This window comes from Hypanus sabinus, chromosome 29, assembly GCF_030144855.1.
Source record: "Hypanus sabinus isolate sHypSab1 chromosome 29, sHypSab1.hap1, whole genome shotgun sequence".
Classification (NCBI taxonomy): domain Eukaryota; kingdom Metazoa; phylum Chordata; class Chondrichthyes; order Myliobatiformes; family Dasyatidae; genus Hypanus; species Hypanus sabinus.
This window is the reverse complement of record NC_082734.1, coordinates 24,897,371-24,924,789: the sequence shown is the minus strand read 5'-3', so window position 1 is coordinate 24,924,789 and position 27,419 is coordinate 24,897,371. Positions and strand designations below refer to the sequence as shown.

Genomic DNA, 27,419 nt, shown 5'->3' with positions numbered 1-27,419 from the left:
ACCCTGTCCCTGGCTTTTGGGAACCAGTTCACCCTGTCCCTGGTTAGTGGAACCAGTTCACCCTGTCCCTGGTTTGTGGGAACCAGTTCACCCTGTCCCTGGTTAGTGGAACCAGTTCACCCCGTCCTTGGATTGTGGGAACCAGTTCACCCCGTCCCTGGTTTGTGGAACCAGTTCACCCTGTCCCTGGTTTGTGGAACCAGTTCACCCTGTCCCAGGTTAGTGGGAACCAGTTCACCCTGTCCCTGGTTAGTGGAACCAGTTCTCCCTGTCCCTGGTTTGTGGGAACCAGTTCACCCTGTCCCTGGTTTGTGGAACCAGTTCACCCTGTCCCTGGTTAGTGGAACCAGTTCACCCTGTCCCTGGTTAGTGGAACCAGTTCTCCCTGTCCCTGGTTTGCGGGAACCAGTTCATCCTGTCCCTGGTTAGTGGAACCAGTTCACCCCGTCCCTGGTTTGTGGAACCAGTTCTCCCTGTCCCTGGTTTGTGGGAACCAGTTCACCCTGTCCCTTGTTAGTGGAACCAGTTCTCCCTGTCCCTGGTTTGCGGGAACCAGTTCACCCTGTCCCTGGTTAGTGGAACCAGTTCTCCCTGTCCCTGGTTTGTGGGAACCAGTTCACCCTGTCCCTGGTTAGTGGAACCAGTTCACCCTGTCCCTGGTTTGTGGGAACCAGTTCACCCTGTCCCTGGTTAGTGGAACCAGTTCTCCCTGTCCCTGGTTTGCGGGAACCAGTTCACCCTGTCCCTGGTTAGTGGAACCAGTTCACCCTGTCCCTGGTTAGTGGAACCAGTTCTCCCTGTCCCTGGTTTGCGGGAACCAGTTCACCCTGTCCCTGGCTTGTGGGAACCAGTTCACACCGTCCCTGGTTTGTGGAACCAGCTCACCCTGTCCCTGGTTTGTGGGAACCAGTTCACCCCGACCGTGGTTAGTGGAACCAATTCACCCTGTCCCTGGTTTGTGGGAACCAGTTCACCCTGTCCGTGGTTAGTGGAACCAGTTCACCCTGTCCCTGGTTTGTCGGAACCAGTTCACCCTGTCCCTGGTTAGTGGAACCAGTTCACCCCGTCCTTGGATTGTGGGAACCAGTTCACCCTGTCCCTGGTTTGTGGAACCAGTTCACCCTGTCCCTGGTTTGTGGGAACCAGTTCACCCTGTCCCTGGCTTGTGGGAACCAGTTCACCCTGTCCCTGGTTAGTGGAACCAGTTCACCCTGTCCCTGGTTTGTGGGAACCAGTTCTCCCTGTCCCTGGTTTGTGGGAACCAGTTCACCCTGTCCCTGGTTAGTGGAACCAGTTCACCCTGTCCCTGGTTTGTGGGAACCAGTTCAGCCTGTCCCTGGTTAGTGGAACCAGTTCTCCCTGTCCCTGGTTTGCGGGAACCAGTTCACCCTGTCCCTGGTTAGTGGAACCAGTTCTCCCTGTCCCTGGTTTGCGGGAACCAGTTCACCCTGTCCCTGGTTAGTGGAACCAGTTCTCCCTGTCCCTGGTTTGTGGGAACCAGTTCACCCTGTCCCTGGTTAGTGGAACCAGTTCACCCTGTCCCTGGTTTGTGGGAACCAGTTCAGCCTGTCCCTGGTTAGTGGAACCAGTTCTCCCTGTCCCTGGTTTGCGGGAACCAGTTCACCCTGTCCCTGGTTAGTGGAACCAGTTCACCCTGTCCCTGGTTTGTGGGAACCAGTTCACCCTGTCCCTGGTTAGTGGAACAAGTTCACCCCGTCCTTGCATTGCGGGAACCAGTTCACCCTGTCCCTGGTTTGTGGAACCAGTTCACCCTGTCCCTGGTTTGTGGGAACCAGTTCACCCTGTCCCTGGTTAGTGGAACCAGTTCACCCCGTCCTTGGATTGTGGGAACCAGTTCACCCTGTCCCTGGTTTGTGGAACCAGTTCACCCTGTCCCTGGTTTGTGGGAACCAGTTCACCCTGTCCCTGGCTTGTGGGAACCAGTTCACACCGTCCCTGGTTTGTGGAACCACCTCACCCTGTCCCTGGTTTGTGGGAACCAGTTCACCCTGTCCCTGGTTAGTGGAACCAGTTCTCCCTGTCCCTGGTTTGTGGGAACCAGTTCACCCTGTCACTTGTTAGTGGAACCAGTTCACCCCGTCCCTGGTTTGTGGAACCATTTCTCCCTGTCCCTGGTTTGCGGGAACCAGTTCACCCTGTCCCTGGTTTGTGGGAACCAGTTCACCCTGTCCCTGGTTAGTGGAACCAGTTCTCCCTGTCCCTGGTTTGCGGGAACCAGTTCACCCTGTCCCTGGTTAGTGGAACCAGTTCTCCCTGTCCCTGGTTTGTGGGAACCAGTTCACCCTGTCCCTGGTTAGTGGAACCAGTTCACCCTGTCCCTGGTTTGTGGGAACCAGTTCAGCCTGTCCCTGGTTAGTGGAACCAGTTCTCCCTGTCCCTGGTTTGCGGGAACCAGTTCACCCTGTCCCTGGTTAGTGGAACCAGTTCACCCTGTCCCTGGTTTGTGGGAACCAGTTCACCCTGTCCCTGGTTAGTGGAACCAGTTCACCCCGTCCTTGCATTGTGGGAACCAGTTCACCCTGTCCCTGGTTTGTGGAACCAGTTCACCCTGTCCCTGGTTTGTGGGAACCAGTTCACCCTGTCCCTGGTTAGTGGAACCAGTTCACCCCGTCCTTGGATTGTGGGAACCAGTTCACCCTGTCCCTGGTTTGTGGAACCAGTTCACCCTGTCCCTGGTTTGTGGGAACCAGTTCACCCTGTCCCTGGCTTGTGGGAACCAGTTCACACCGTCCCTGGTTTGTGGAACCACCTCACCCTGTCCCTGGTTTGTGGGAACCAGTTCACCCTGTCCCTGGTTAGTGGAACCAGTTCTCCCTGTCCCTGGTTTGTGGGAACCAGTTCACCCTGTCCCTTGTTAGTGGAACCAGTTCTCCCTGTCCCTGGTTTGCGGGAACCAGTTCACCCTGTCCCTGGTTAGTGGAACCAGTTCACCCCGTCCCTGGTTTGTGGAACCATTTCTCCCTGTCCCTGGTTTGCGGGAACCAGTTCACCCTGTCCCTGGTTTGCGGGAACCAGTTCACCCTGTCTCTGGTTTGTGGGAACCAGTTCACCCTGTCCCTGGTTAGTGGAACCAGTTCTCCCTGTCCCTGGTTTGCGGGAACCAGTTCACCCTGTCCCTGGTTAGTGGAACCAGTTCTCCCTGTCCCTGGTTTGTGGGAACCAGTTCACCCTGTCCCTGGTTAGTGGAACCAGTTCACCCTGTCCCTGGTTTGTGGGAACCAGTTCACCCTGTCCCTGGTTAGTGGAACCAGTTCTCCCTGTCCCTGATTTGCGGGAACCAGTTCACCCTGTCCCTGGTTAGTGGAACCTGTTCACCCTGTCCCTGGTTTGTGGGAACCAGTTCACCCTGTCCCTGGTTAGTGGAACCAGTTCAACCCGTCCTTGGATTGTGGGAACCAGTTCACCCTGTCCCTGGTTTGTGGAACCAGTTCACCCTGTCCCTGGTTTGTGGGAACCAGTTCACCCTGTCCCTGGTTAGTGGAACCAGTTCACCCCGTCCTTGGATTGTGGGAACCAGTTCACCCTGTCCCTGGTTTGTGGAACCAGTTCACCCTGTCCCTGGTTTGTGGGAACCAGTTCACCCTGTCCCTGGCTTGTGGGAACCAGTTCACACCGTCCCTGGTTTGTGGAACCAGCTCACCCTGTCCCTGGTTTGTGGGAACCAGTTCACCCCGACCGTGGTTAGTGGAACCAATTCACCCTGTCCCTGGTTTGTGGGAACCAGTTCACCCTGTCCCTGGTTAGTGGAACCAGTTCACCCTGTCCCTGGTTTGTGGGAACCAGTTCCCCTTGTCCCTGGTTAGTGGAACCAGTTCACCCCGTCCTTGGATTGTGGGAACCAGTTCACCCCGTCCCTGGTTTGTGGAACCAGTTCACCCTGTCCCTGGTTTGTGGAACCAGTTCACCCTGTCCCTGGTTTGTCGGAACCAGTTCACCCTGTCCCTGGTTAGTGGAACCAGTTCACCCCGTCCTTGGATTGTGGGAACCAGTTCACCCTGTCCCTGGTTTGTGGAACCAGTTCACCCTGTCCCTGGTTTGTGGGAAACAGTTCACCCTGTCCCTGGCTTGTGGGAACCTGTTCACCCTGTCCCTGGTTAGTGGAACCAGTTCACCCTGTCCCTGGTTTGTGGGAACCAGTTCACCCTGTCCCTGGTTAGTGGAACCAGTTCACCCCGTCCTTGGATTGTGGGAACCAGTTCACCCCGTCCCTGGTTTGTGGAACCAGTTCACCCTGTCCCTGGTTTGTGGAACCAGTTCACCCTGACCCAGGTTAGTGGGAACCAGTTCACCCTGTCCCTGGTTAGTGGAAACAGTTCTCCCTGTCCCTGGTTTGTGGGAACCAGTTCACCCTGTCCCTGGTTAGTGGAACCAGTTCTCCCTGTCCCTGGTTTGCGGGAACCAGTTCACCCTGTCCCTGGTTAGTGGAACCAGCTCACCCCGTCCCTGGTTTGTGGAACCAGTTCTCCCTGTCCCTGGTTTGTGGGAAACAGTTCACCCTGTCCCTGGTTAGTGGAACCAGTTCTCCCGGTCCCTGGTTTGCGGGAACCAGTTCACCCTGTCCCTGGTTAGTGGAACCAGTTCACCCCGTCCCTGGTTTGTGGAACCATTTCTCACTGTCCCTGGTTTGCGGGAACCAGTTCACCCTGTCCCTGGTTTGTGGGAACCAGTTCACCCTGTCCCTGGTTAGTGGAACCAGTTCTCCCTGTCCCTGGTTTGCGGGAACCAGTTCACCCTGTCCCTGGTTAGTGGAACCAGTTCTCCCTGTCCCTGGTTTGTGGGAACCAGTTCACCCTGTCCCTGGTTAGTGGAACCAGTTCACCCTGTCCCTGGTTTGTGGGAACCAGTTCAGCCTGTCCCTGGTTAGTGGAACCAGTTCTCCCTGTCCCTGGTTTGCGGGAACCAGTTCACCCTGTCCCTGGTTAGTGGAACCAGTTCACCCTGTCCCTGGTTTGTGGGAACCAGTTCACCCTGTCCCTGGTTAGTGGAACCAGTTCACCCCGTCCTTGGATTATGGGAACCAGTTCACCCTGTCCCTGGTTTGTGGAACCAGTTCACCCTGTCCCTGGTTTGTGGGAACCAGTTCACCCTGTCCCTGGTTAGTGGAACCAGTTCACCCCGTCCTTGGATTGTGGGAACCAGTTCACCCTGTCCCTGGTTTGTGGAACCAGTTCACCCTGTCCCTGGTTTGTGCGAACCAGTTCACCCTGTCCCTGGCTTGTGGGAACCAGTTCACACCGTCCCTGGTTTGTGGAACCAGCTCACCCTGTCCCTGGTTTGTGGGAACCAGTTCACCCTGTCCCTGGTTAGTGGAACCAGTTCTCCCTGTCCCTGGTTTGTGGGAACCAGTTCACCCTGTCCCTTGTTAGTGGAACCAGTTCTCCCTGTCCCTGGTTTGCGGGAACCAGTTCACCCTGTCCCTGGTTAGTGGAACCAGTTCACCCCGTCCCTGGTTTGTGGAACCATTTCTCCCTGTCCCTGGTTTGCGGGAACCAGTTCACCCTGTCCCTGGTTTGCGGGAACCAGTTCACCCTGTCCCTGGTTTGTGGGAACCAGTTCACCCTGTCCCTGGTTAGTGGAACCAGTTCTCCCTGTCCCTGGTTTGCGGGAACCAGTTCACTCTGTCCCTGGTTAGTGGAACCAGTTCTCCCTGTCCCTGGTTTGTGGGAACCAGTTCACCCTGTCCCTGGTTAGTGGAACCAGTTCACCCTGTCCCTGGTTTGTGGGAACCAGTTCACCCTGTCCCTGGTTAGTGGAACCAGTTCTCCCTGTCCCTGATTTGCGGGAACCAGTTCACCCTGTCCCTGGTTAGTGGAACCTGTTCACCCTGTCCCTGGTTTGTGGGAACCAGTTCACCCTGTCCCTGGTTAGTGGAACCAGTTCACCCCGTCCTTGGATTGTGGGAACCAGTTCACCCTGTCCCTGGTTTGTGGAACCAGTTCACCCTGTCCCTGGTTTGTGGGAACCAGTTCACCCTGTCCCTGGTTAGTGGAACCAGTTCACCCCGTCCTTGGATTGTGGGAACCAGTTCACCCTGTCCCTGGTTTGTGGAACCAGTTCACCCTGTCCCTGGTTTGTGGGAACCAGTTCACCCTGTCCCTGGCTTGTGGGAACCAGTTCACACCGTCCCTGGTTTGTGGAACCAGCTCACCCTGTCCCTGGTTTGTGGGAACCAGTTCACCCCGACCGTGGTTAGTGGAACCAATTCTCCCTGTCCCTGGTTTGTGGGAACCAGTTCACCCTGTCCCTGGTTAGTGGAACCAGTTCACCCTGTCCCTGGTTTGTGGGAACCAGTTCACCCTGTCCCTGGTTAGTGGAACCAGTTCACCCCGTCCTTGGATTGTGGGAACCAGTTCACCCTGTCCCTGGTTTGTGGAACCAGTTCACCCTGTCCCTGGCTTGTGGGAACCAGTTCACCCTGTCCCTGGTTAGTGGAACCAGTTCACCCTGTCCCTGGTTTGTGGGAACCAGTTCACCCTGTCCCTGGTTAGTGGAACCAGTTCACCCCGTCCTTGGATTGTGGGAACCAGTTCACCCCGTCCCTGGTTTGTGGAACCAGTTCACCCTGTCCCTGGTTTGTGGAACCAGTTCACCCTGTCCCAGGTTAGTGGGAACCAGTTCACCCTGTCCCTGGTTAGTGGAACCAGTTCTCCCTGTCCCTGGTTTGCGGGAACCAGTTCACCCTGTCCCTGGTTAGTGGAACCAGTTCACCCTGTCCCTGGTTAGTGGAACCAGTTCTCCCTGTCCCTGGTTTGTGGGAACCAGTTCACCCTGTCCCTGGTTAGTGGAACCAGTTCTCCCTGTCCCTGGTTTGCGGGAACCAGTTCACCCTGTCCCTGGCTTGTGGGAACCAGTTCACACCGTCCCTGGTTTGTGGAACCAGCTCACCCTGTCCCTGGTTTGTGGGAACCAGTTCACCCCGACCGTGGTTAGTGGAACCAATTCACACTGTCCCTGGTTTGTGGGAACCAGTTCACCCTGTCCCTGGTTAGTGGAACCAGTTCACCCTGTCCCTGGTTTGTGGGAACCAGTTCACCCTGTCCCTGGTTAGTGGAACCAGTTCACCCCGTCCTTGGATTGTGGGAACCAGTTCACCCTGTCCCTGGTTTGTGGAACCAGTTCACCCTGTCCCTGGTTTGTGGGAACCAGTTCACCCTGTCCCTGGCTTGTGGGAACCAGTTCACCCTGTCCCTGGTTAGTGGAACCAGTTCACCCTGTCCCTGGATTGTGGGAACCAGTTCACCCTGTCCCTGGTTAGTGGAACCAGTTCACCCCGTCCTTGGATTGTGGGAACCAGTTCACCCCGTCCCTGGTTTGTGGAACCAGTTCACCCTGTCCCCGGTTTGTGGAACCAGTTCACCCTGTCCCAGGTTAGTGGGAACCAGTTCACCCTGTCCCTGGTTAGTGGAACCAGTTCTCCCTGTCCCTGGTTTGTGGGAACCAGTTCACCCTGTCCCTGGTTAGTGGAACCAGTTCTCCCTGTCCCTGGTTTGCGGGAACCAGTTCACCCTGTCCCTGGTTAGTGGAACCAGCTCACCCCGTCCCTGGTTTGTGGAACCAGTTCTCCCTGTCCCTGGTTCGTGGGAAACAGTTCACCCTGTCCCTGGTTAGTGGAACCAGTTCTCCCGGTCCCTGGTTTGCGGGAACCAGTTCACCCTGTCCCTGGTTAGTGGAACCAGTTCACCCCGTCCCTGGTTTGTGGAACCATTTCTCCCTGTCCCTGGTTTGCGGGAACCAGTTCACCCTGTCCCTGGTTTGTGGGAACCAGTTCACCCTGTCCCTGGTTAGTGGAACCAGTTCTCCCTGTCCCTGGTTTGCGGGAACCAGTTCACCCTGTCCCTGGTTAGTGGAACCAGTTCTCCCTGTCCCTGGTTTGTGGGAACCAGTTCACCCTGTCCCTGGTTAGTGGAACCAGTTCACCCTGTCCCTGGTTTGTGGGAACCAGTTCAGCCTGTCCCTGGTTAGTGGAACCAGTTCTCCCTGTCCCTGGTTTGCGGGAACCAGTTCACCCTGTCCCTGGTTAGTGGAACCAGTTCACCCTGTCCCTGGTTTGTGGGAACCAGTTCACCCTGTCCCTGGTTAGTGGAACCAGTTCTCCCCGTCCTTGGATTGTGGGAACCAGTTCACCCTGTCCCTGGTTTGTGGAACCAGTTCACCCTGTCCCTGGTTTGTGGGAACCAGTTCACCCTGTCCCTGGTTAGTGGAACCAGTTCACCCCGTCCTTGGATTGTGGGAACCAGTTCATCCTGTCCCTGGTTTGTGGAACCAGTTCACCCTGTCCCTGGTTTGTGGGAACCAGTTCACCCTGTCCCTGGCTTGTGGGAACCAGTTCACACCGTCCCTGGTTTGTGGAACCAGCTCACCCTGTCCCTGGTTTGTGGGAACCAGTTCACCCCGACCGTGGTTAGTGGAACCAATTCACCCTGTCCCTGGTTTGTGGGAACCAGTTCACCCCATCCCTGGTTTGTGGGAACCAGTTCACCCCGTCCCTGATTTGTGGGGAACCAGTTCACCCTGTCCCTGGTTTGTGGGAACCAGTTCACCCTGTCCCTGGTTTGTGGGAACCAGTTCACCCTGTCCCTGATTTGTGGGAACCAGTTCACCCTGTCCCTTGCTTGTGGGATCCAGCTCACCCTGTCCCTGGTTTGTGGGAACCAGTTCACCCTGTCCCTGGTTAGTGGAACCAGTTCACCCTGTCCCTGGCTTGTGGGAACCAGTTCACACCGTCCCTGGTTTGTGGAACCAGCTCACCCTGTCCCTGGTTTGTGGGAACCAGTTCACCCTGTCCCTGGTTAGTGGAACCAGTTCTCCCTGTCCCTGGTTTGTGGGAACCAGTTCACCCTGTCCCTTGTTAGTGGAACCAGTTCTCCCTGTCCCTGGTTTGCGGGAACCAGTTCACCCTGTCCCTGGTTAGTGGAACCAGTTCACCCCGTCCCTGGTTTGTGGAACCATTTCTCCCTGTCCCTGGTTTGCGGGAACCAGTTCACCCTGTCCCTGGTTTGCGGGAACCAGTTCACCCTGTCCCTGGTTTGTGGGAACCAGTTCACCCTGTCCCTGGTTAGTGGAACCAGTTCTCCCTGTCCCTGGTTTGCGGGAACCAGTTCACCCTGTCCCTGGTTAGTGGAACCAGTTCTCCCTGTCCCTGGTTTGTGGGAACCAGTTCACCCTGTCCCTGGCTTGTGGGAACCAGTTCACACCGTCCCTGGTTTGTGGAACCAGCTCACCCTGTCCCTGGTTTGTGGGAACCAGTTCACCCCGACCGTGGTTAGTGGAACCAATTCACCCTGTCCCTGGTTTGTGGGAACCAGTTCACCCCATCCCTGGTTTGTGGGAACCAGTTCACCCCGTCCCTGATTTGTGGGGAACCAGTTCACCCTGTCCCTGGTTTGTGGGAACCAGTTCACCCTGTCCCTGGTTTGTGGGAACCAGTTCACCCTGTCCCTGATTTGTGGGAACCAGTTCACCCTGTCCCTTGCTTGTGGGATCCAGCTCACCCTGTCCCTGGTTTGTGGGAACCAGTTCACCCTGTCCCTGGTTAGTGGAACCAGTTCACCCTGTCCCTGGCTTGTGGGAACCAGTTCACACCGTCCCTGGTTTGTGGAACCAGCTCACCCTGTCCCTGGTTTGTGGGAACCAGTTCACCCTGTCCCTGGTTCGTGGAACCAGTTCTCCCTGTCCCTGGTTTGTGGGAACCAGTTCACCCTGTCCCTTGTTAGTGGAACCAGTTCTCCCTGTCCCTGGTTTGCGGGAACCAGTTCACCCTGTCCCTGGTTAGTGGAACCAGTTCACCCCGTCCCTGGTTTGTGGAACCATTTCTCCCTGTCCCTGGTTTGCGGGAACCAGTTCACCCTGTCCCTGGTTTGCGGGAACCAGTTCACCCTGTCCCTGGTTTGTGGGAACCAGTTCACCCTGTCCCTGGTTAGTGGAACCAGTTCTCCCTGTCCCTGGTTTGCGGGAACCAGTTCACCCTGTCCCTGGTTAGTGGAACCAGTTCTCCCTGTCCCTGGTTTGTGGGAACCAGTTCACCCTGTCCCTGGTTAGTGGAACCAGTTCACCCTGTCCCTGGTTTGTGGGAACCAGTTCACCCTGTCCCTGGTTAGTGGAACCAGTTCTCCCTGTCCCTGATTTGCGGGAACCAGTTCACCCTGTCCCTGGTTAGTGGAACCTGTTCACCCTGTCCCTGGTTTGTGGGAACCAGTTCACCCTGTCCCTGGTTAGTGGAACAAGTTCACCCCGTCCTTGGATTGTGGGAACCAGTTCACCCTGTCCCTGGTTTGTGGAACCAGTTCACCCTGTCCCTGGTTTGTGGGAACCAGTTCACCCTGTCCCTGGTTAGTGGAACCAGTTCACCCCGTCCTTGGATTGTGGGAACCAGTTCACCCTGTCCCTGGTTTGTGGAACCAGTTCACCCTGTCCCTGGTTTGTGGGAACCAGTTCACCCTGTCCCTGGCTTGTGGGAACCAGTTCACACCGTCCCTGGTTTGTGGAACCAGCTCACCCTGTCCCTGGTTTGTGGGAACCAGTTCACCCCGACCGTGGTTAGTGGAACCAATTCACCCTGTCCCTGGTTTGTGGGAACCAGTTCACCCTGTCCCTGGTTAGTGGAACCAGTTCACCCTGTCCCTGGTTTGTGGGAACCAGTTCACCCTGTCCCTGGTTAGTGGAACCAGTTCACCCCGTCCTTGGATTGTGGGAACCAGTTCACCCTGTCCCTGGTTTGTGGAACCAGTTCACCCTGTCCCTGGTTTGTGGGAACCAGTTCACCCTGTCCCTGGTTAGTGGAACCAGTTCACCCTGTCCCTGGCTTGTGGGAACCAGTTCACACCGTCCCTGGTTTGTGGAACCAGCTCACCCTGTCCCTGGTTTGTGGGAACCAGTTCACCCTGTCCCTGGTTCGTGGAACCAGTTCTCCCTGTCCCTGGTTTGTGGGAACCAGTTCACCCTGTCCCTTGTTAGTGGAACCAGTTCTCCCTGTCCCTGGTTTGCGGGAACCAGTTCACCCTGTCCCTGGTTAGTGGAACCAGTTCACCCCGTCCCTGGTTTGTGGAACCATTTCTCCCTGTCCCTGGTTTGCGGGAACCAGTTCACCCTGTCCCTGGTTTGCGGGAACCAGTTCACCCTGTCCCTGGTTTGTGGGAACCAGTTCACCCTGTCCCTGGTTAGTGGAACCAGTTCTCCCTGTCCCTGGTTTGCGGGAACCAGTTCACCCTGTCCCTGGTTAGTGGAACCAGTTCTCCCTGTCCCTGGTTTGTGGGAACCAGTTCACCCTGTCCCTGGTTAGTGGAACCAGTTCACCCTGTCCCTGGTTTGTGGGAACCAGTTCACCCTGTCCCTGGTTAGTGGAACCAGTTCTCCCTGTCCCTGATTTGCGGGAACCAGTTCACCCTGTCCCTGGTTAGTGGAACCTGTTCACCCTGTCCCTGGTTTGTGGGAACCAGTTCACCCTGTCCCTGGTTAGTGGAACAAGTTCACCCCGTCCTTGGATTGTGGGAACCAGTTCACCCTGTCCCTGGTTTGTGGAACCAGTTCACCCTGTCCCTGGTTTGTGGGAACCAGTTCACCCTGTCCCTGGTTAGTGGAACCAGTTCACCCCGTCCTTGGATTGTGGGAACCAGTTCACCCTGTCCCTGGTTTGTGGAACCAGTTCACCCTGTCCCTGGTTTGTGGGAACCAGTTCACCCTGTCCCTGGCTTGTGGGAACCAGTTCACACCGTCCCTGGTTTGTGGAACCAGCTCACCCTGTCCCTGGTTTGTGGGAACCAGTTCACCCCGACCGTGGTTAGTGGAACCAATTCACCCTGTCCCTGGTTTGTGGGAACCAGTTCACCCTGTCCCTGGTTAGTGGAACCAGTTCACCCTGTCCCTGGTTTGTGGGAACCAGTTCACCCTGTCCCTGGTTAGTGGAACCAGTTCACCCCGTCCTTGGATTGTGGGAACCAGTTCACCCTGTCCCTGGTTTGTGGAACCAGTTCACCCTGTCCCTGGTTTGTGGGAACCAGTTCACCCTGTCCCTGGCTTGTGGGAACCAGTTCACCCTGTCCCTGGTTAGTGGAACCAGTTCACCCTGTCCCTGGTTTGTGGGAACCAGTTCACCCTGTCCCTGGTTAGTGGAACCAGTTCACCCCGTCCTTGGATTGTGGGAACCAGTTCACCCCGTCCCTGGTTTGTGGAACCAGTTCACCCTGTCCCTGGTTTGTGGAACCAGTTCACCCTGTCCCAGGTTAGTGGGAACCAGTTCACCCTGTCCCTGGTTAGTGGAACCAGTTCTCCCTGTCCCTGGTTTGCGGGAACCAGTTCACCCTGTCCCTGGTTAGTGGAACCAGTTCACCCTGTCCCTGGTTAGTGGAACCAGTTCTCCCTGTCCCTGGTTTGTGGGAACCAGTTCACCCTGTCCCTGGTTAGTGGAACCAGTTCTCCCTGTCCCTGGTTTGCGGGAACCAGTTCACCCTGTCCCTGGCTTGTGGGAACCAGTTCACACCGTCCCTGGTTTGTGGAACCAGCTCACCCTGTCCCTGGTTTGTGGGAACCAGTTCACCCCGACCGTGGTTAGTGGAACCAATTCACACTGTCCCTGGTTTGTGGGAACCAGTTCACCCTGTCCCTGGTTAGTGGAACCAGTTCACCCTGTCCCTGGTTTGTGGGAACCAGTTCACCCTGTCCCTGGTTAGTGGAACCAGTTCACCCCGTCCTTGGATTGTGGGAACCAGTTCACCCTGTCCCTGGTTTGTGGAACCAGTTCACCCTGTCCCTGGTTTGTGGGAACCAGTTCACCCTGTCCCTGGCTTGTGGGAACCAGTTCACCCTGTCCCTGGTTAGTGGAACCAGTTCACCCTGTCCCTGGTTTGTGGGAACCAGTTCACCCTGTCCCTGGTTAGTGGAACCAGTTCACCCCGTCCTTGGATTGTGGGAACCAGTTCACCCCGTCCCTGGTTTGTGGAACCAGTTCACCCTGTCCCCGGTTTGTGGAACCAGTTCACCCTGTCCCAGGTTAGTGGGAACCAGTTCACCCTGTCCCTGGTTAGTGGAACCAGTTCTCCCTGTCCCTGGTTTGTGGGAACCAGTTCACCCTGTCCCTGGTTAGTGGAACCAGTTCTCCCTGTCCCTGGTTTGCGGGAACCAGTTCACCCTGTCCCTGGTTAGTGGAACCAGCTCACCCCGTCCCTGGTTTGTGGAACCAGTTCTCCCTGTCCCTGGTTCGTGGGAAACAGTTCACCCTGTCCCTGGTTAGTGGAACCAGTTCTCCCGGTCCCTGGTTTGCGGGAACCAGTTCACCCTGTCCCTGGTTAGTGGAACCAGTTCACCCCGTCCCTGGTTTGTGGAACCATTTCTCCCTGTCCCTGGTTTGCGGGAACCAGTTCACCCTGTCCCTGGTTTGTGGGAACCAGTTCACCCTGTCCCTGGTTAGTGGAACCAGTTCTCCCTGTCCCTGGTTTGCGGGAACCAGTTCACCCTGTCCCTGGTTAGTGGAACCAGTTCTCCCTGTCCCTGGTTTGTGGGAACCAGTTCACCCTGTCCCTGGTTAGTGGAACCAGTTCACCCTGTCCCTGGTTTGTGGGAACCAGTTCAGCCTGTCCCTGGTTAGTGGAACCAGTTCTCCCTGTCCCTGGTTTGCGGGAACCAGTTCACCCTGTCCCTGGTTAGTGGAACCAGTTCACCCTGTCCCTGGTTTGTGGGAACCAGTTCACCCTGTCCCTGGTTAGTGGAACCAGTTCACCCCGTCCTTGGATTGTGGGAACCAGTACACCCTGTCCCTGGTTTGTGGAACCAGTTCACCCTGTCCCTGGTTTGTGGGAACCAGTTCACCCTGTCCCTGGTTAGTGGAACCAGTTCACCCCGTCCTTGGATTGTGGGAACCAGTTCATCCTGTCCCTGGTTTGTGGAACCAGTTCACCCTGTCCCTGGTTTGTGGGAACCAGTTCACCCTGTCCCTGGCTTGTGGGAACCAGTTCACACCGTCCCTGGTTTGTGGAACCAGCTCACCCTGTCCCTGGTTTGTGGGAACCAGTTCACCCCGACCGTTGTTAGTGGAACCAATTCACCCTGTCCCTGGTTTGTGGGAACCAGTTCACCCCATCCCTGGTTTGTGGGAACCAGTTCACCCCGTCCCTGATTTGTGGGGAACCAGTTCACCCTGTCCCTGGTTTGTGGGAACCAGTTCACCCTGTCCCTGATTTGTGGGAACCAGTTCACCCTGTCCCTTGCTTGTGGGAACCAGCTCACCCTGTCCCTGGTTTGTGGGAACCAGTTCACCCTGTCCCTGGTTAGTGGAACCAGTTCACCCTGTCCCTGGCTTGTGGGAACCAGTTCTCCCCGTCCCTGGTTTGTGGGAACCAGTTCACCCTGTCCCTGTTTTGTGGAACCAGTTCACTCTGTCCCTGGTTAGTGGAACCAGTTCACCCCGTCCCTGGTTTGTGGGAACCAGTTCACCCTGTCCCTGGCTTGTGGGAACCAGTTCACCCTGTCCCTGATTTGTGGGAACCAGTTCACCCTGTCCCTGGTTTGTGGAACCAGTTCACCCTGTCCCTGGTTCGTGGAACCAGTTCACCCTGTCCCTGGTTTGTGGGAACCAACTCTCCCTGTCCCTGGTTTGTGGGAACCAGTTCTCCCTGTCCCTGGTTTGCGGGAACCAGTTCACCCTGTCCCTGGCTTGTGGGAACCAGTTCACACCGTCCCTGGTTTGTGGAACCAGCTCACCCTGTCCCTGGTTTGTGGGAACCAGTTCACCCCGACCGTGGTTAGTGGAACCAATTCACACTGTCCCTGGTTTGTGGGAACCAGTTCACCCTGTCCCTGGTTAGTGGAACCAGTTCACCCTGTCCCTGGTTTGTGGGAACCAGTTCACCCTGTCCCTGGTTAGTGGAACCAGTTCACCCCGTCCTTGGATTGTGGGAACCAGTTCACCCTGTCCCTGGTTTGTGGAACCAGTTCACCCTGTCCCTGGTTTGTGGGAACCAGTTCACCCTGTCCCTGGCTTGTGGGAACCAGTTCACCCTGTCCCTGGTTAGTGGAACCAGTTCACCCTGTCCCTGGTTTGTGGGAACCAGTTCACCCTGTCCCTGGTTAGTGGAACCAGTTCACCCCGTCCTTGGATTGTGGGAACCAGTTCACCCCGTCCCTGGTTTGTGGAACCAGTTCACCCTGTCCCCGGTTTGTGGAACCAGTTCACCCTGTCCCAGGTTAGTGGGAACCAGTTCACCCTGTCCCTGGTTAGTGGAACCAGTTCTCCCTGTCCCTGGTTTGTGGGAACCAGTTCACCCTGTCCCTGGTTAGTGGAACCAGTTCTCCCTGTCCCTGGTTTGCGGGAACCAGTTCACCCTGTCCCTGGTTAGTGGAACCAGCTCACCCCGTCCCTGGTTTGTGGAACCAGTTCTCCCTGTCCCTGGTTCGTGGGAAACAGTTCACCCTGTCCCTGGTTAGTGGAACCAGTTCTCCCGGTCCCTGGTTTGCGGGAACCAGTTCACCCTGTCCCTGGTTAGTGGAACCAGTTCACCCCGTCCCTGGTTTGTGGAACCATTTCTCCCTGTCCCTGGTTTGCGGGAACCAGTTCACCCTGTCCCTGGTTTGTGGGAACCAGTTCACCCTGTCCCTGGTTAGTGGAACCAGTTCTCCCTGTCCCTGGTTTGCGGGAACCAGTTCACCCTGTCCCTGGTTAGTGGAACCAGTTCTCCCTGTCCCTGGTTTGTGGGAACCAGTTCACCCTGTCCCTGGTTAGTGGAACCAGTTCACCCTGTCCCTGGTTTGTGGGAACCAGTTCAGCCTGTCCCTGGTTAGTGGAACCAGTTCTCCCTGTCCCTGGTTTGCGGGAACCAGTTCACCCTGTCCCTGGTTAGTGGAACCAGTTCACCCTGTCCCTGGTTTGTGGGAACCAGTTCACCCTGTCCCTGGTTAGTGGAACCAGTTCACCCCGTCCTTGGATTGTGGGAACCAGTTCACCCTGTCCCTGGTTTGTGGAACCAGTTCACCCTGTCCCTGGTTTGTGGGAACCAGTTCACCCTGTCCCTGGTTAGTGGAACCAGTTCACCCCGTCCTTGGATTGTGGGAACCAGTTCATCCTGTCCCTGGTTTGTGGAACCAGTTCACCCTGTCCCTGGTTTGTGGGAACCAGTTCACCCTGTCCCTGGCTTGTGGGAACCAGTTCACACCGTCCCTGGTTTGTGGAACCAGCTCACCCTGTCCCTGGTTTGTGGGAACCAGTTCACCCCGACCGTGGTTAGTGGAACCAATTCACCCTGTCCCTGGTTTGTGGGAACCAGTTCACCCCATCCCTGGTTTGTGGGAACCAGTTCACCCCGTCCCTGATTTGTGGGGAACCAGTTCACCCTGTCCCTGGTTTGTGGGAACCAGTTCACCCTGTCCCTGATTTGTGGGAACCAGTTCACCCTGTCCCTTGCTTGTGGGAACCAGCTCACCCTGTCCCTGGTTTGTGGGAACCAGTTCACCCTGTCCCTGGTTAGTGGAACCAGTTCACCCTGTCCCTGGCTTGTGGGAACCAGTTCTCCCCGTCCCTGGTTTGTGGGAACCAGTTCACCCTGTCCCTGTTTTGTGGAACCAGTTCACTCTGTCCCTGGTTAGTGGAACCAGTTCACCCCGTCCCTGGTTTGTGGGAACCAGTTCACCCTGTCCCTGGCTTGTGGGAACCAGTTCACCCTGCCCCTGATTTGTGGGAACCAGTTCACCCTGTCCCTGGTTTGTGGAACCAGTTCACCCTGTCCCTGGTTCGTGGAACCAGTTCACCCTGTCCCTGGTTTGTGGGAACCAACTCTCCCTGTCCCTGGTTTGTGGGAACCAGTTCACCCCGTCCCTGGTTTGTGGAACCAGTTCACTCTGTCCCTGGTCTGTGGGAACCAACTCTCCCTGTCCCTGGTTTGCGGAACCAGTTCACCCCGTCCCTGGTTTGTGGAACCAGTTCACCCTGTCCCTGGTTAGTGGAACCAGTTCTCCCTGTCCCTGGTTTGTGGGAACCAGTTCACCCTGTCCCTGGTTAGTGGAACCAGTTCTCCCTGTCCCTTGTTTGTGGGAACCAGTTCACCCTGTCCCTGGTTTGTGGAACCACTTCACCCTGTCCCTGGTTAGTGGAACCAACTCTCCCTGTGCCTGGTTTTTGGGAACCAGTTCACCCTGTCCCTGGTTTGTGGGAACCAGTTCACCCTGTCCCTGATTTGTGGGAACCAGTTCACCCCGTCCCTGGTTTGTGGGAACCTGTTCACCCTGTCCCTAGTTTGTGGGAACCAACTCTCCCTGTACCTGATTTGTGGAACCAGTTCACCCCGTCCCTGGTTTGTGGGAACCAGCTCACCCTGTCCCTGGTTTGAGGGAACCAGTTTTCCCTGTCCCTGGTTTGTGGGACCAGTTCACCCTGTCCCTGGTTTGTGGGAACCAGTTCACCCTTTCCCTGGTTTGTGGAACCAGTTCACCCTGTCCCTGGTTAGTGGGAACCAGTTCACCCTGTCCCTGGTTTGTGGGGAACCAGTTCACCCTGTCCCTGGTTTGTGGAACCAGTTCACCCTGTCCCTGGTTTGTGGGAACCAGTTCACCCTGTCCCTGGTTTGTGGGAACCAACTCTCCCTGTCCCTGGTTTGTGGAACTAGTTCACCCTGTCCCTGGTATGTGGAACCAATTCACCCTGTCCCTGGTTTGTGGGAACCAGTTCACCCTGTCCCTGGTTTGTGGGAACCAACTCTCCCTGTCCCTGGTTTGTGGAACCAGTTCACCCTGTCCCTGGTCTGTGGAACCAGTTCACCCTGTCGCTGGTTTGTGGGAACCAGTTCACCCTGTCCCTGGTTTGTGGAACCAGTTCCCCCTGTCCCTGGTTTGTGGGAACCAGTTCACCCTGTCCCTGGTTTGTGGAACCAGTCCACCCTGTCGCTGGTTTGTGGGAACCAGTTCACCCTGTCCCTGGTTTGTGGAACCAGTTCCCCCTGTCCCTGGTTTGTGGGAACCAGTTCACTCTGTCCCTGGTTTGTGGGAACCAGTTCACCCTGTCCCTGGTTTGTGGAACCAGCTCACTCTGTCCCTGGTTAGTGGGAAGCAGCTCTCCCCGTCCCTGGTTAGTGGGATCCAGTTCCCCCTGTCCCTGGTTTGTGGAACCAGCTCTCCCCGTCCCTGGTTAGTGGGAACCAGTTCACCCTGTCCCTGGTTTGTGGGAACAAGCTCTCCCTGTCCCTTGTTCGTGGGAACCAGTTCACCCTGTCCCTGGTTTGTGGGAACCAGTTCACCCTGTCCCTGATTTGTGGGAACCAGTTCACTCTGTCCCTGGTTTGTGGGAACCAGTTTACCCTGTCCCTGGTTTGTGGGAACCATTTCACCCTGTCCCTGGTTTGTGGGAACCATTTGTCCTCAACACTGATGACTGCCTAAGACGGAGTTAATATCCCAAAGAGGGACAGAGGAACCTTGTGCTGATCTGAGCCCTGAGGCAGAGGAAGGAGGAGCCAATGAACAAATATTTTCCTGAGAGAGGGACTGAGAGAGAATGGTCAGTGTACACATAATTCCCCTAACCCTTAGGAGGATCATCATCAAGGACCCCCGCCAACCTGCCCCTCTTTTCACTACGCCCATCGGCCAGGAGGTACAGGAGCCTTAGGTCCATCCTCACCAGGTTCAGGAGCCATTAGCACCCTACAACCATCAGGCTTCTGAACTGGCATGGGTCACTTCACTCAGGTCTGTAATTCCACAACCTACAGAGTCACTTTCAAGGACTCTACATCTCAGGTTCCCAATATTATTTATATTTTATTTAGCTGCTTCTTTTGCACGTTGGTTGTTTGTCAGTCTTCGTTTGAGTATTGTTTTTCATAAATTCTGTTGTATTTCTTTATTTCCTGTACATGCCTGCAAGAAAATCTCAAGGTAGAATATGATATCAAAGAGTCAAAGCATCATAGAACACTACAACCCTTCAGCCCATCTAGTCTGTGCCGAACTATTATTCTGCCTAGTCCCATCGACCTGTAGCTGGACCATACCCCTCCCATCCATGTACTTATCCAAACTTCTCTTAAATATTCCAATCAGACCTGCATCCACCACTTCCACTGGTAGCTCGTTCCACACCACACTGCCCCCTAAGTGAAGTTCCCCTTAAATATTTCATCTTTCACCCTCTGACTTTGACTTTGATTAAGTTTATAGCTCTCCTTCTAAGAGATAACGGGCAGAGAGATATCTTTCTGAAGGAGGGAGGGAAGACGAGCACCAGTTTGTGTGTGGGCTACACAGTGAGCTGTGTAGCCGAGGGATGACGGTCACCATACCAGCACCTTGCAGGCCTCTCCGCGTGTTCCACCAGCCTGTTGTCGCCAGTACAATCTTCTGTGCGGTGGTGTGCTGGGGCAATGGCATAAACACGGGTGATGCCAACAGGCTCAATAAACTGATGAGAAAGGCCGGCTCTGTTATAGGAGTCAAACTGGACTCACTGGAGGTTGTGGTAGAACAAAGGACCCTAAGGAAAATCCTGGCAATTCTGGGCAATGTTTCTCACCCTCTGCGTGCCACCTTGGCTGAACAGAGGAGCACTCTTAGTAACAGACTAAGGTCATTCTTACCCGCGGCCATTTGGCTCTGTAATGAGTCAGCCTACAGCCAGGGAAGTGATAACCGGTTAGACTGTTTGAGGTAACTTTTTAAAAAAAATTTTCTTACTTCTCTTTTAATATTTGTATATTTGTATATCTGTGCACTTGTGATGCCACTATGACACCGTAATTTCCTTTGGGATCAATAAATCTATCTATCTATCGCCCATTTTAATGCTAAAGATTATGCGGCAATTTTCAAGATAACTGTAGTTGTTTAAAAGAAGATTAGGGACCTCAACACCAGCATCACATGATCTTCCTTGAATCCGAGCATACACCATTACTTCATGTTCGCTGTGATCTCTTTGATGGTCAACTAATTGCTTCTTGATCAGAAGGGATTTGAATTTCATTAGGCCCTCAATGTTTCTGCGTCAATCTGAGGTAAGTAAGAAATGAAAGAGGGTATAAATCCCTGGAACGGCTGTTATCTTTGCTTTAATCAGCCTCGTGTCAGTATGTGGAGGAAGGTAGACACTGTTGTGGCGAAGCCATTCAGTGTCGCAAGCAAATCAACATATGTCCGACAATTCCTCGAGGAATCAATCACCACCCCACCCAGTGACTGGCTTTCAGAATTAAACATTATACTTGGGTCTTGGAAAATCTATTCTGAGCTTGCATTGTCAGAATATTTTTGGTTGCAACGTTAATGGTATTTGTAGGAATACAAAGGTTAAAGGCCAAAGCCTTTAAGTTCTACTCCAATACCACAGTGAGGCTGATGTTGTAGCCCGCTGCTGAGGGAGGCCTACACTCTCAAAAGCAAACCCCACAAACTCTGATGACTTAGTTACTCCCATGTTATTGTTGACCTGCATGGCACTCTTTCATTGTTGCATTTTTATTTTTTTACCTTATTCTACCTCAACGCACTCTGTAATGATTTGCTCTGTATGAACAGTATGCAAGACTGTACTCTTGTCATCATCATTATGTGCTGTGTTGGGTGACATCATCATTATGTGCCGTGTCATATGACTATGACAGCTGACAGCTCGTTTCACCACCCTCCGAGTGAGGAAGTTCCCCCTTAAACATTTCACCTTTCACCCTTAACCCATGAGCTCTAGTCCTAGTCTCAGTGGAAAAGGCTTGCTCGTATTTACCCTCCCTGTCATCATCATCGTCTCACGACCATGATTGTTCCTGGCAAATCTTTCCACAGAAGTGGTTTGCCGTTGCCTTCTCCTGGGCAGTGCCTTTACAAGACGGGTGACGCCAGCCATTATCAACACTCTTCAGAGATTGTCTGCCTGGTGTCAGTGGTCGCATAACCAGGACTTGTGATATGCACCAGTTGGTCATACGACCATCCAACACCTGCTCCCATGGCCATGCATTGTACTCAGTACATGTGACAACAACAAAGCCAAGCCAATACCAACACCATATCTCCAGGAAAACCCAGGCCAGGAATGACTCTTCACCCTTCTCTTTCTATAAACTATTAAACATATAAAATGGGTCTTACAGCCACACTGCAAGGCCAAGATGCCGTACCACGCTTCCCACCTGGCTTGTGACAGCGAAGGTTCATGGAGGGACCCTGGAAAATGTGGTCCACTTCCCACACCTTGGTGGTCAGCTCGGTAAAATGAAGACCTCAACAAACTTAAAGAGATAAAGACTAGCTTTATTTGTCACTTGCACCTTGAAACACACAGTGAAATGAGCCATTCGCATTAGCAGCCAAGACAGTCCGAGGACGCGCTAGGGGCAGCCCGGAGGTGTCACCACCCTGCTGACACCCACAACTCACGGATCCTAACCTATACATCTTTGGCTTGTGGGAGGAAACCGGAGCACCCAGAGGAAACCCACGTGGTCATAGGGAGAATGTACAGACTCCTTAGAGACAACGCCAGGATTTGAACCCCGATCGCTGGCGCAGTGAAGTTCTACGCTAACCACTATGCTACAGTACCACGCCTAAGTTGCCCCGCTGTAAACAGGTAACATTGGTTTATTATCTTCACGCGTACAGAAGTGCAGTGAAAAGCATCCACACAGATCTTCGTACAGTTTTGCATTGAGCTAACAGAAGGGAAACCCATGCAGAGGGGAGTGTGACAGTTACAGAGAAAGTGTAGACAATAAGGTGCAAGCCTGCACTCTTGTACTCTGCTCCTTGATGGGCCCAAACCTTTCTTCACTGCCCTGTCTACTTGTGGCTCCATTTTCACAGAATTATAATCTTGCACCACAAGGCCCTCCTGTCTTACAACACACCGTAGTGCCCTGCATTCACAGTGTGGACACGGTGACAGATGACTTGCTGCGATCTGTCTTTTAGGTGAGATTTAACATCTGTAAGTATGAAGTAACCCTGTTATATGACAGGAACAAATGAGTTGTCCTCAGTTGTCGGAGCAATAACTAACTCTCAATCAGCATCACTCTGGCGGCACAGCAGCGGAGACTAGGAACGGTTTCAAACTCCTGGGAGAGCACTTCTCACACAACCTCTCATGATCCCTGAGCACAGTTGGAAAAGCTCAACAACTCCTCCACTTTCTGAGGAGGTTGAAGAGAGCTGGTCAATACTCACAAACCTTCTTTGGCGCCCTCTCCAAAGTTAACTCATGATCTCCCACAGGTCGCGGCGGAGAGCACCCTAACGCGCTGCATCAGCCGGGCGTTGCTGAAACCGCACTGTGGCGGACAGGAAGGCCAGGCAAGACAGCCCAGTGCGTCGCCGGCACCAGGCTACCGCTGTCAGGGTCAGATACACAGAAAGGTGCTGGGAAAAAGGCCAACAAAGTCAGAAGAATCCCAGCCACCCTGCTCATGGGCTGTTCGTCCTGTTCCCATCAGGGTAGAAAATACACCGCGCCCACACCAGGACCATCAGACTCGAACAAAAGCATTCAGGCCAATCAACACTTCCACTTAGTGACCCACCGCACCACCACTACAGACACAGCGCTTAACATTACCTTATGTACGGTGTGGGGGTGGGGTGGGGAGGGTGATTGATAAGTTTGTGGCCTAAGGTAGAAAGAGATGAGTTTTACAGCTCTCTTTACAGGCACGTGCAGGTCAACTCTTTGAGTGACTATGCAGAAAGTTTGAAGTTAATAACTCATCTCCTTCTACCTTAGGCCACGAACTTATCATTCACCCCTCGTCCACACAATCATTCCATGTATATAACAGTTACTTGTGCATTGTATTTTATAGGATTACTTTAATATTTATTTATTGTGTATTTTTCTTGCTTTTTTATTGTGTTCTTTATGCTAAGTGTTTTTTTCAAGCTGCATTGGATCTAGAGTAGCTATCACTCCATTCTCCTTTACGCTTGTGAGCTGAAGTATGACCATTTACAATGAATCTTGTTCTTGTGTGTGGAAACAGGCGAGAGGGTCTGGGTGCCGTGCTATGGGTCTGCCGCAGGGTGGCCTGGGGTAGCAAAGGGCGCTATATAGATGCAAATCTCTCCTCCTTGTGTGCGTGTGCTGTCTCGGCCTGGGCTTAGCTCCTGGTTTCGATCCTGTGTGCTCCAGGTGTGGTGCTGGGCGCCGTGTTCGGATGCCTCCTGCGCATGGTGCCCGACCTGGGCCCCAACGTTCTGCTCCTGCTCTCCTTCCCGGGAGACATCCTCATGAGGATGCTGAAGATGCTTATTCTTCCTCTCATTGTCTCCAGCCTCATCACAGGTGAGTAATCGCCATTCCCGTCTCCCACTTCCCCCTGCTACACCGCCATTCCCGTCTCCCACTTCCCCCTGCTGCATCTCCATTCCCATCTCCTGTTTCCTCCTGCTACACCGCCATTCCCATCTCCCACTTCCCGCTACACCACCATTTCTGCCTCCCACTTCCCCCTGCTACACCACCATTCCCGTCTCCCACTTCCCCCTGCTACACCGCCATTCCCATCTCCTGTTTCCTCCTGCTACACCGCCATTCCCGTCTCCCACTTCCCGCTACACCACCATTCCCATCTCCCACTTCCCCCTGCTACACAGCCATTCCCATCTCCTGTTTCCCCCTGCTACACCGCCATTCCCATCTCCCACTTCCCCCTGCTACACCACCATTCCCATCTCCCACTTCCCCCTGCTATACCGCCATTCCCATCTCCTGTTTCCCCCTGCTACACCGCCATTCCCGTCTCCCACTTCCCCCTGCTACACCGCCATTCCCATCTCCTACTTCCCCCTGCTGCATCTCCATTCCCATCTCCTGTTTCCTCCTGCTACACCGCCATTCCCGTCTCCCACTTCCCCCTGCTACACCGCCATTCCCATCTCCTACTTCCCCCTGCTGCATCTCCATTCCCATCTCCTGTTTCCTCCTGCTATGCCACCATTCCCATCTCCCACTTCCCCCTGCTACACCACCATTCCCATCTCCCACTTCCCCCTGCTACACCACCATTCCCATCTCCCACTTCCCCCTGCTACACCACCATTCCCATCTCCTACTTCCCCCTGCTGCATCTCCATTTCCATCTCCTGTTTCCTCCCACTACACCACCATTCCCGTCTCCCACTTCCCCCGCTACACCACCATTCCCGTCTCCCACTTCCCCCTGCTACACCGCCATTCCCATCTCCTGTTTCCCCCGCTACATCACCATTCCCGTCTCCCACTTCCCCCTGCTACACCGCCATTCCCATCTCCTGTTTCCCCCTGCTACACCACCATTCCCATCTCCCACTTCCCCCTGCTACACCACCATTCCCGTCTCCCACTTCCCCCTGCTACACCGCCATTCCCATCTCCTGTTTCCCCCTGCTACATTGCCATTCCCATCTCCCACTTCCCCCTGCTGCATCTCCATTCCCATCTCCTGTTTCCCCCTGCTACACCACCATTCCCATCTCCCACTTCCCCCTGCTGCATCTCCATTCCCATCTCCTGTTTCCCCCTGCTACACCACCATTCCCGTCTCCCACTTCCCCCTGCTACACCACCATTCCCGTCTCCCACTTCCCCCTGCTACACCGCCATTCCCATCTCCTGTTTCCCCCGCTACATCACCATTCCCGTCTCCCACTTCCCCCTGCTACACCGCCATTCCCATCTCCTGTTTCCCCCGCTACACCACCATTCCCGTCTCCCACTTCCTCCTGCTGCATCGTCATTCCCGTCTCCCGTTCCCTCAATTCCAATCCCAGAGCAGAATGTGGACTTAATGCTAACGAAAACCAACCAAAGCATTAATGTAATTAATATTGAATGCCTTGTGACTTTAATGGGAGACAGTGTCATTTGTTCTGAGCACTGAACCTTTTGAACTGACGAAAATGACAGGATAAGGACTATTTACTCGGGAGATGGATACAGAGTCTATAGAAGTGAGGAAAAGTGGCATCAACTTCATGGACTATGTACAGATTTACAGAGGAGCAGATGTTTGCTATTCTGAGGGAAATCAGGATGGATAAATCCCCAGGGCCTGACATAGTGTTCCCTTGGATTCTACTGGTGGCAAGTGCAGAAATTGTCGGGGCCCTAGTAGAGATATTTAAATCATACTTCATGACAGGAGATGTACCTGAGGTTTGGAGGATAGCCAATGTTGTTCTGCTGTTTAAAAAAAAAGTCTCTAAACATATACCAGGAAATTATAGGCCAGCAGGTCTGACATCATTTGTAGGGAAGTTATTCTAAGGGATGGGATATATAACTATTTCTGCAGACGTGGACTGTTTAAGGATAGTCAGCAAGGCTTCGTGTATGCTAGTCATGTCTAACCAATCTTATTGAGTTTTTTTGAGGAAGTTACCAAGAAAGCTGATGAATGCACGGCAGTGGATTTAGCAAGGCATTTGACAAGGTCCCACGGGGGAGGTCAGTCAGAAAGTTTCAGTCCTCGGCATTCAAATTGGATTAGATATCGGCTTTGTGGCAGAAGCCAGAGATTGGTATAGATGGTTGCCTTTCTAACAGGAGATCTGTGACTAGTGTGTGCTGCTGGGATCGGTTCTTGTTTGTCGTCTATATCAATGAAGCTGTGGTCAACTGGATCAGCAAATTTGCAAGATTGGGGGTGTTATGCATAACAAGTAAATCTATTATGGCTTGCCGGAGGATCTGCATCAGCTGGAAAGATGGGCTGAAGGACGGCAGATGCAGACAAGTGTGAGGGTAGATCTTACACAATGACTGTAGGGCATTGAGGAGTTCACTAGAACGAAGGGATCTGGAAACACAGGTCCATAATTCTCTGAAAGTGGCATCACAGGTAGGTGGGGTCGTAAGGAAAGCTTTCAGCGCATTGGCCTTCATAAACCAATATATAGAGTTCAGGAGATGGAATGTTATGTTGAAACTGTACAATTGTATAAGGTGTTGGTGGGGCCTAATTTGGAGTATTATGTACCGATGTAAACAAGGTTCAAAGTGTACAGAGGAAATTTATGAGGATTTTTCCGGGTCTGGAGGACCTGATTTGTAAGGAAAGATTGAATAGGTTAGGACTTCATTCCTTTGAATGTGGAAGATTGACAGGAGATTTGACAGAGGTATACAAAATTATGAGGGGTATCAATAACATTAATGCAAGCAGGGTTTTTCCTCCGAGGTGGAGTGGGTCTACAACCAGAGGTCATGGTTTAAGAGTGAAAGGTCAAAAGTTTAAGGGAGACATGAGGGGAAACGTCTTCACTCAGAGTGTTGTGAGAGTGTGGAATGAGCTGCCTGCATAAGTGGTGCATGTGAGCTCAATTTCAATGTTTAAGAGAAGTTTGGAAAGGTACGTGGTTGGTAGGGGTATGGAAGATTATGGTGCCGGTGCCAGTTGATGTGAGTAGGCAGTTTAAATGGTTTTGGCATCGACTAGATGGGCCAAAGGGCCTGCTTCTGTGCTGTACTTCTCTGCGACTGTATGTGCTTGGAGGGATGGTTGTGTTTGAACTGGCTACCTCAGGATTCGCCAGCCCCGTTAAGGTAGTGCAGCCCTGATCTATGCCACCTTTCCTCCCCAGGGCTAGCGGGTCTCGACGCCAAATCGAGTGGCCGGATGGGGACGCGGGCCCTGGCCTACTACATGACGACGACGATTGTCGCGGCTGCTCTCGGCGTGGTCCTGGTGATCATCATCCATCCCGGTAACCCCAAGCTCAGGACCTCGGTCAGCACGAGCTCCAAGAACCCAGATGTGTCGAGCCTGGATGCCTTCATGGATCTCATTCGGAATCTCTTCCCAGAAAACCTCGTGCAGGCGTGTTTCCAGCAGGTGACGATTACAGTCATGGCCACATTTTATCCACAATAGCGGATCTGAGCATGTAAGATGAAGGAGATTCATTTACATCCCTTTATCTTGATGTCCATTCCTAACGTCTCCTGGCCAATGAAGGTTAATATCCCGACTGTCTTATTCAGATTTATTTATTTGTCACACGCACATTGAGACATACAGTGAAATGTGTCATTTGTAGTAACAGCCAACGCAACTTAAGGGTGTGCTGGGGGCAGCCACGTGAGTCGCCATACATCCTGGGGGCAAAATAGCATGTCTACAATGGTCAGCAGAGCAACACAAGCCACAACAACAAAACCAAAGATGACCACTGCCAAAAAGAGTCCTATCCTCTCACCCACTCACACACACACACACATACACACACACACACACACACACACACACACACACACACACACACAGACACACACACACACACACACACACACACACACACACACACAGACACACACACACACACACACACACTCACACTCACCCACACACACACACACACACACTCACCCACACACACACACACTCACACACACACACACACACACACTCACCCACACACACTCACACACACACACACACACACACACACACACACAG

At 53.9% G+C, this 27,419-nt stretch overlaps 1 protein-coding gene across 1 annotated transcript in view; it reads left to right on the top strand.

The window, feature by feature from the left end:
* The window catches only part of LOC132382788 (excitatory amino acid transporter 2-like), a 172,050-nt gene that overhangs the window by 107,603 nt on the left and 37,028 nt on the right, over positions 1-27,419 (top strand). Inside the window, exons 2-4 of the mRNA XM_059953250.1 lie at positions 22,204-22,367; positions 23,086-23,266; positions 26,545-26,795. Of these exons, the coding sequence (XP_059809233.1) occupies positions 22,204-22,367; positions 23,086-23,266; positions 26,545-26,795 (596 nt within the window). The remainder of the gene's footprint in view (positions 1-22,203; positions 22,368-23,085; positions 23,267-26,544; positions 26,796-27,419) is intronic.